Source organism: Colobus angolensis, unplaced genomic scaffold (genome assembly GCF_000951035.1).
Source record: "Colobus angolensis palliatus isolate OR3802 unplaced genomic scaffold, Cang.pa_1.0 Scaffold422, whole genome shotgun sequence".
Taxonomy (NCBI): Eukaryota; Metazoa; Chordata; class Mammalia; order Primates; family Cercopithecidae; genus Colobus; species Colobus angolensis.
This window is the reverse complement of record NW_012117622.1, coordinates 2,005,524-2,014,471: the sequence shown is the minus strand read 5'-3', so window position 1 is coordinate 2,014,471 and position 8,948 is coordinate 2,005,524. Positions and strand designations below refer to the sequence as shown.

General features: G+C 43.6%; 1 protein-coding gene across 2 annotated transcripts in view; it reads left to right on the top strand.

The window, feature by feature from the left end:
• The window catches only part of USP13 (ubiquitin specific peptidase 13 (isopeptidase T-3)), a 134,211-nt gene that overhangs the window by 71,808 nt on the left and 53,455 nt on the right, over window positions 1-8,948 (top strand). For both annotated transcript variants that reach the window (XM_011956716.1, XM_011956717.1), the window contains exons 9-10: window positions 4,252-4,323; window positions 4,675-4,768. In XM_011956716.1, coding sequence (XP_011812106.1) covers window positions 4,252-4,323; window positions 4,675-4,768 — 166 coding nt within the window. The remainder of the gene's footprint in view (window positions 1-4,251; window positions 4,324-4,674; window positions 4,769-8,948) is intronic.

Here is an 8,948-nt window from a genome sequence, read left to right as displayed (position 1 = left end):
TCAGGAGTTTGAGACCAGCCTGGCCAACATGGTGAAACCCTGTCTCTACTAAAAATACAAAAATTAGCCAGGCATGGTGGTGCATGCCTATAATCCCAGCTACTCGGGAGGCTGAGGCAGGAGAATTGCTTGAGCCCAGGAGGCAGAGGTTGCAGTGAGCCGAGATTGCTCTACTGCACTCCAGCCTGGGCGACGGAGTGAGACTCTTGTCTCAAGAAAAAAAAAAAAAAAGAAATAAACAATAAGAAGAAAATTAAAGAGAGGAAAAAAAAAGAAAAAGAAAAATGACTCAGAAAGATTAACTGGCTTATGAACAACCATAGTGTAATCTGGGAACTTGGCCTGATTCCTTGGTACCCTGTGTGCCACTTGCACCTAGTTTACATTTCAAAATAATTTTTTTGAGGACTGAATCTAAATAAACTGGTATACAAATGGAATGACAACCAAGATAGATTGCTAGATAGCTAAACTACATCTTTTTAAGAATTGCTAGATTACAAACAGGAGGTATAACATCTATGAAAATTATCTAGCGTCACTTCTACATTTTAATTTAATTTTGTTATAATGGAAGATGTCCTTCATCAGTTAGAAAAGGGATATACATTGATAGCAAAATGGACTTCTTTTTCTCCCTGACCTCAGGTGCCAGCAAAGTGAACTTTTCTGACGTCAAAGATTTATTCTTGGCTGGGCACGGTGGCTCAAGCCTGTAATCCCAGCACTTTGGGAGTCTGAGGTGGGCAGATCACTTGAGGTCAGGAGTTTGAGACCAGCCTGGCCAGCATGGCAAAACCTCGCTCTACTAAAAAATTAGCCAGGCATGGTAGTGCACGCCTGTAATACCAGCTACTTGGGAGGTTGAGGCAGGAGAATTGCTTCAACCTGGGAGGCAGAGGTTGCAGTGAGCCCAGATTGTGCCACTGCACTCCAGCCTGGGCGAGGGAGTGAGACGCTGTTTTGATTTAAAAAAAAAAAAAAATTATTCTCTTTACTCTTCTATTTTGCCTTAAAGCGTAAGCCTATTCACTAGTGTTCATCATTCCAGTAAGTTTTCTTTGTCTTGTCAGGTTTTGAGATGTGATTAAAACTGGATCATAAGAGAGCTTCTGAGTTCATCATGTTATGTATTGTTAGGAATTCTTCAGTGTAGCCCCTGCATCTAAATAGTTTAGCTCTGAAGTTCGGTTTGTGTCTTGTTTGTCCTTTGAATGGGACTGGCCCAAAGAAGCACACTCTGTTAATTTTGATGTAGGTACATAAGCTAAGCTACAACTTCTGAATTTGTGGACAGCAGGTGCCTAGAAGTTTCTAGTAGTTAGGGAATCCAATTAGAGGTCATTGCCAACTAATAGTGTATCATGCTTCTCTGCTAGGGTTTCATTGCCATAATGCCTTTTCTGTTTGGTTATTGTACTCAGTTATGAAAGTTAATTGTGTGGTTGTGTGACATAAATGTATTCTTATTTATTGAGTGTCTTTTACATGTCAGATGCTGTTCTTGTGCTGGAGATGCAGTGATTTAGATAAAGTTGCTACCTTAATGAGATGACATTCTAGTATATAGTCTCTGGAAAGACAGATACTAAACAAGATGTATTAGTCTGTTCTTATGCTGCTAATAAAGACATACTTCAGATTGGGTAATTTATAAAGGAAAGTGGTTTAATTGACCCACAGTTACACATGGCTGGGGAGGCCTCACAATCATGGCAAAGGGCAAATTAGGAGCAAAGCCACGTCTTGCCTGGAGGCAGGCAAGAGCTTGTGCGCTTGTGCAGGGGAACTCCCATTTATGAAACCATCAGATCTCGTGAGATTTATTCACTCTCACGAGAACAGCATGAAAAGACCTCCCCCATGATTCACTTACCTCCCACAGGGTCCCTCCCACCACACATGGGAATTATGGGAGCTGCAATTCAAGATGAGATTTGGGTGGGGACACAGCAAAACCATATCACAAGTGAATTGTAAAATTGCAAATAGTGATGCATGCTAAGAAGAAAGTCAGTCAAAAGCAGATGGTAGGGAGTGAGGAAGGGTGGGGGCGCCCCTCTTGTTTTATCTGAGGGTCTGGAAAGGTGACTTGTCAACAGGCTTGAGAAGGAGCTGCCAAGCAAGGATCTGTGAAACAGCATCCCAGGAAAAAGACAGCAGAAGGCATGACCTTGAGACATGAGCAAGTCTGTCATGCTCTCGGGCGGCAAGAGGGACAAGTGGTGGGGATGTTGTGGGCTGGGGGAGCACAGTGGCAGATGAGGTCAGAGAAGTGGGCAGAGTGGGGCACATGACGGACTGGAGAAAGGGATCTGCTTTTGGATTCTTCTTCCTAGAGTTTTCAGGCTAGAGAGTTAAAGACAATGGGGAAAGGACAACACAAAATAGAGGGTGTGAAATAGGAAGTGAATTTAAGAAGTGAAAGGAGTGATTGTACATTATGATTGGAGATCAGTGTTAAAGTTGGCACCGTTCTGTCAGGATAAGCTTGCAGTCGCTCCAGGGGCAGTGGATGGACAGACACAGCCAGCAGAGTGGTTCCGAACTTGGCCTGGTGCCAGGCTGCTTGGGTCCATTCTGGGCCTCATTACTCCCTCCCTGGTAGGTTTTTTTTTTGAGATAGGGTCTTGCTCTGTCACCCATGCTGGAGTGCAGTGGTACAATCACAGCTCACTGCAGCATTGACCTCCTGGGCTCAGGCAATCCTCCCACCTCAGCCTCTCGAGTAGCTGCAATTATAGGTATGTACCACTGCACCCAGCTAATTAAAAAATTTTTTTTGTACAGTTGGGGTCTCATCATGTTGTCCAGGCTGGTCTCAACTGTTGGGTTCAAGCAGTCATCCCTCCTCGGCTTCCAAATGTACTGGGATTACAGGTGGCTTGGAGGCTTTGGAAGCTACCTAATGAATTTGCATCCCAATTTCTCACCTCTCAGATGGGGATAATGATAACAACAATCCCTTCCTCATATGGTTGCAATGAAGACTCAACAGGCTAATATAGGAAGCCCTCCAGAAAATGGTAGCTGTCACTGCTATTGCCATTATTATTCATTTTGAGATTATTGGAACAATTTTTAATGTTAAAGAAAAAAATTACCCAAACACTTGTTAAAGATGATAAGGCAGACTTTATTCAAGGGGGCCCATGGCCATAGGTGTAGCAGCACTGCAACAGGGCCTGGCAATGGGGGAGACATTGGACTCAACTCTGATTCCAACAAGGTCAAGTGGGGATTTATAACCAAGGAGTTGGGTGGGGCCAGGGGATGGAAAATCACAAAGAAGAAACATCAAGGATAAGGGGTTTCTGGCTACCCAGACTTAATGGGATTACTGCTGAAGGCAGGCTAGGCTGGTCAGATACAAGGATGGGCGATTTTCACTAAACTGAATTAGCAGGATGCTTACTCAAACTGGATCTACAAGAACAGAGAAGGAAGCCCAAGGACAGGTCCAGTCAAGCAGAGGAATCAGAGGAGCCTGACGACGTTTTGGTTTAAGTCGAGTCTTGTCCCTAACTGTACTGTTGTCTTTTTTGTTTTTTTGAGACAGAGTTTTGCTTTGTCACCCAGGCTGGAGTCTGGTGGCACGATCTTGGCTCACTGCAATCTCTACCTCCAGGGTTCAAGCGATTCTCCTGCCTCAGCCTCCTGAGTAGCTGGGATTCCAGGCACGTGCCACCACGCCTGGCTAATTTTTGTATTTTTAGTAGACACGGGGTTTTGCCATGTTAGCTAGGCTGGTCTCGAGCTCCTGACCTCAGGTGAACCACCCGCCTCAGCCTCCCAAAGTGCTGGGATTACAGGTGTGAGCCACGGCGCCTGGCCTCTGTACCATTGTCATCGAGGTGGTGATTATTGTGATGGCTTAGCCGGTGGTTCTTAACTCTGGATGCATGTTAGAATCACTTGGGGAACTTTTAAAAGACATTCCAAATCCCAAGCCTCAGTCTCGAGCAATGAAATTGGAACATCTAGGGGTGGTTCTGGCTTTGGTAAATGTAAAAGAAACTCTTTGGGTGAATCTAACTTACAACGAGGGTTGAGACCCACTGATAGAAAGATAAATGTTTCAGGAAGGTCATGAGTGCTGGTAGGGGTAGAATCTCAGGAAAAACTTTTCTTCAGGTAGATTGTTTAGTTTGACAAAGGGGCAAGAAGGTCTCAGCAAGAATTTCGCTGGCTTGTTTTGGTTCTGTTCTTCTTGCAGTTGCTATGTTTTAACTGTTGCCGCTCATTTTCTAGGTATGTAGGAAACCTTCCCAGAATATTTGACTACTCGCCTTTAGATCCAACACAAGATTTCAACACACAGATGTAAGTCGCAGATTTTTTTTTTTTTTTACAAAAAACATCCAATAAAATGTTCATGGTGGTTATCTCTGGGTTGCAAAATTAAAGGCAATTCTTTATGTTTTTTTTTTAAAGTGTTCCAAAATGAGAATGTGTTACTTTTATAAGAAGATAAAGTTATCTACAAAATACTGAAGAAAATTTGAAACTGGTATCAGTATGAAGCAGAATCAAATAAATAAGTTATTTGTGTGTAATCCACATCAAATGCTCCACTTAACAGCAGCTGTACTTATTGATATTCATAGATGAATGTAATATTGCTATGGAAAAACAACAATGACCTTTTTGTTTTTGTTTCTCTGTCCTGGCCAGGACTAAGTTAGGACATGGCCTTCTCTCAGGCCAGTATTCAAAGCCTCCGGTGAAATCTGAACTCATTGAACAGGTGATGAAGGAGGAGCACAAGGTAAGCGTCCGAGCGTTTGCCATGTTGACATGTAGGTAGGGAGGAGCTTTAGAATGTGGGTTTCCTCTGATTTGGCACACGGTGGCCATAAATTTAGCAAGCTGTCAGAATAGTAATGTCATTTCAGTGTCTAGGGTGCCTGTCTGTATGCTCTTAAAAATTGTGACAGGGAATAGCTAGCCAGGGTTGGGTTTATAGAGACAGTTGCTTCATGGATTATACATGTGTGCCATCATTAACCATCTTTAGAAACAGTATTCTTTATAAAATAGAGCTGAGATTGGAGGACTAAATCTCATAAAAATATAAACATTTTCCCCTTGGTACCACAGTCTTGGCACTTATAGTGTCTTCCTTCTCCTAAGCCTCAACTTTGTTGGCTAGAGTTTCTCAAGAGTCTGGTTGTTAAAAAAACAACACACAGGGTCAGGCGCAGTGGCTCACGCCTGTAATCCCAGCACTTAGGGAGGCCGAGGCAGGCAGATCGCCTGAGGTCGGGAGTTCAAGACCAGCCTGGCCAACATGGTGAAACCCTGTCTCTACTAAAAATACAAAAATTAGTTGGGCGTGGTGGCGCATGCCTGTAATCGCAGCTACTCAGGAAGCTGAAGTTGGAGAATTGCTTGAACCAGGAGGTTGCAGTGAGTTGAAATTGTGCCACTGCACTCCAGCCTGGGCGACACAGTGAGACTCTATATCAAACAAACAAACAAACAAAGAATAACACACAGATTCCTTAGTCCCTCCGCAGGACTGAGGAATCAGAATCTCAGGGGAGGGCTTGGCATTCCTCAGGTATGGTAAGCTGCCGGGTGGTTCTTAAGCACACTCAAGTAGAGGAAACTCTGTGGGCCAGTCATTATTAATTAACAGAAGCACTGAAATATGGGCTTGATCTTTTAATGACCAGACCTGCATTTCCACTGGCCCCTCCTTATGCTGCTCGTTGTACAACTCCGGAGGGTACTACTCATAACTTGGTCTTTTTGAGTGGTGCCCTTGCAGTTGTGCAGTGCACAGCTTACACATCTGTGTTTGGCACCGTTCTCTCCCTTTGCCACAGATGCCCTGAGTGGAACTCATGCCCCACTTCCCCACCACCTGCTCTGGCTTCCCAGTACCCTGTCTTGACTTACTGGGCAGGCTTGTTCAGTTCTGTGTCTCAAGTGTTTATCTTAAGCCAGTCCTTCTTAGCTAATACCTGTAGACTGACAGCAAGAATCAACAGTGAATAAATACCCTCTTGTTCATAAGGAAGCCAGCTAGTTGTGGAAATGGAGCAAACAAGGGAAGGGAGGTTATGAAAAGAACATACAGAGGCAGCCTTGGAGGTGGGGAGAAAGAATTAAGTTGTGAAGAGGGTGGAGAGGGAAACAGACATTCTGAATGGCAAGCCCAAGAGACCAGAGTGGTACGGGAATAGGAAGAATTGAAGTTCTCAAGTTGCATTGTTACTCAGCATTGTAAGATAACAAGGTCCTTATCTACCAGAGGCTGGAAGGCTCCCATCTGAGATACAGTTGAGGAGGCGGCTTGAGGGTAGGGCTGGAGTTTGGGGTTATCCAGGCTTCTTCTACTTCTGTGCTTCTGTGAAACTTTAAAGAGGTGATTGTGGATAAACCTCAGTCCAAAATTGTGTTATGATCGTATTTGTTCTGAGTTCTCATCCAGGCGGTGTCACTTCTTGTATGGCTCTTCTGGGGTAGGGTCCGTGCTCTCTGGTGGAGGTGAAGGAGCTGGGAGTGGGACTCAGGACCCTGGATTTCCTTCCTGGTTCTGCAAGGAGCTTTGTGATTATGGGCAAGCCATACCACCTTCCGATCTCACCATTCAAGTAGTAGAATTGGTCTAGGTGGTGGTGGTGAATGTTTTAAGCCCAGGAGTCCCCTTTCTAATGTAAATAAAATCTGTGCAACTTACGTGACCGTTTCTGTGCTTTTGGGATCTCCTTATTTGAGAAAATGTGAAATGAAAAATCATCCATTTAGTGCTGTTTGGAAATAAAATTTGGTTTTGTTAATATTACAGTGTCCTTTTATGTTAAAAAAAAGTAGTTCTTATATGAGCAAGGCACACTATCTATGCAGTCTCCAAGTAGTATCTGTTTGGAGCCCTTGTCTCTCTTCCCGCGTTGGATTCGGTGGCCGTAGTGTAGTAGCTCTTTACATCTCCAGGGTCTGAGGCTTGTAGGTGGGAGGCACTGCTCTGTCTGGATCGAGGTGGGTGATCTGAAAGCACTTGGTCCATCTCTCGGATGTGTTTTGCTTGGTCCACACATAAAATCTAAATTTCCATCTTCTCTTAACCACTCAGAACATCTGACAGTCCCAGGCCTGCGATGACAGCTGGAGCCAAGGGCCAGACCTCCCTTCACACAGGTCACATAGTCCCCATCTGGCTCCGGTCCCTTTATGACTCATGACCTGACTGGGACTTTGGGTATTTGGATTTGTGACCCTTGATCTAGATGACATGTGAAATCCTTTCCAGCCCTCAGGTGCCATGATCTAGTGGTCTTAAAGAACGAATCCTGATTGTGAGAAGTATATAGTGTGCATTTGGGCAGGGGCAGGGAAGGCCTGTCCAGCTGGGTGTGAGACAAGTGGTCTTTGGTCCAGCATTGGTAATATTCCTTTAACACTCAAATAGAGCTCACACTGACCGTGATTTTCCTTGTGGCCTTGGGGATGTCCATTTCAAGCTGTTCCTTAAATAGACAAATAATTTACAGCAAAAATCTCCACTTTCCTTGACAGTGGAAAGAATTAGTTTCTCAGGCATCAGGATTTTCACTGGCAGTTGGTTTCAAAGGAACCAATTTGTGAGGGTCTTTCATTTTCTCAGGTACCAGAAGCCCTTTGGAAGGATGGACCTGTCCCAGGCCGCTGGTGTTTGTAACTTATAGATGAGCCTGAAATGCCCCAAGATAGGGCAAGAAGATTCACTGAAACAGAAAAGGGGATAGATGATTAGAGGAATGTGTGGTGGAGGGGAGAGAGCATGAAGGATGGGTCAGAGCCATGTGGCAGAAATGCCTTTTGCCAGGGCCACCACCACTCATGATCTTAATAACTAGCATCACATAGTGCTTGCAAAGGGCCAGGCTCTTCCTGTATGTTCACTGATGCAGAAACGGATGTACAGAAGCCTTGCCCAAAGTTACAAAGCCAGTGAGTGGCAGAGCTGGGAATTATATCAGGCAGTTTGGCTCTGGAGTCTGTGTTTTTGATCACTGCATTATCCTACTTCCCTAACAGTTGTTCCGAGACTTACTTCAGGCTCCCAGTGCCTCAGTGTGTGGATGGTGGCAGGTGGATGACAAAACGGGGCATTTGAAGTTTGCAGAATTACCAGGTAGCCCAGTTACGAGGGTTTCTCACCGGTGTCTTACAAGTTGGGTCATTTCTAGAATATATACTTCCCGGTATTAAATTAATCTGCTATAAACCAAGGTTAAATCTAGCTTTTTATATATGCATGTTTAATAAACATTATCATGCATAAAAAGGTGGCCATATTTATTTGTGGTACCGCCATTTTTACTTAAATATGTTGAATTGAATTTTGAGATTAACTTGTGCTTACAATAGATAATACTATAAAAGGGCATTTTTTTCTTCAAAAAATATTTTCTCTATGCATTCTAAGGCAGTGCTTTCAAATGTTTTAAAGCAGAACACTCTACCTTATTTTTTCTTCCAAAGATAACATATTTTAAATAACTCTGTATTCTGTACAAGCTGCATTTCTTAAGCGACAATTCATTTGATTTCTCATCTAAATAATCCTCAACACATAATTGCTGGTCTCAACTTTTTATCAACATGAGATAACTAGTGTTCTGCTTCAAGGTGATGTAATTTTAGCTGTGAATGTAAGAGCTTTGTTTCCCTTAACCTCTATTTTCCTAGGTTAGACACATGCAACCTTTCAGATTCACCTTTGAAATATGAGTAATAGTTTGGGAATGCCCTTGTTCTCCTAGCTTAGGAGATTTGGGGTTTTGGCCTAGGTTAAACACTTACTGGCCCAAGTTTTATTGTTTAAGGTGACAGACTGGATTAAGAAAATGTGGCACATATACACCATGGAATACTATGAAGCCATAAAAAAGGATGAGTTTGGGTCCTTTGTAGGGACATGGATGCAGCTGGAAACCATCATTCTCAGCAAACTATCA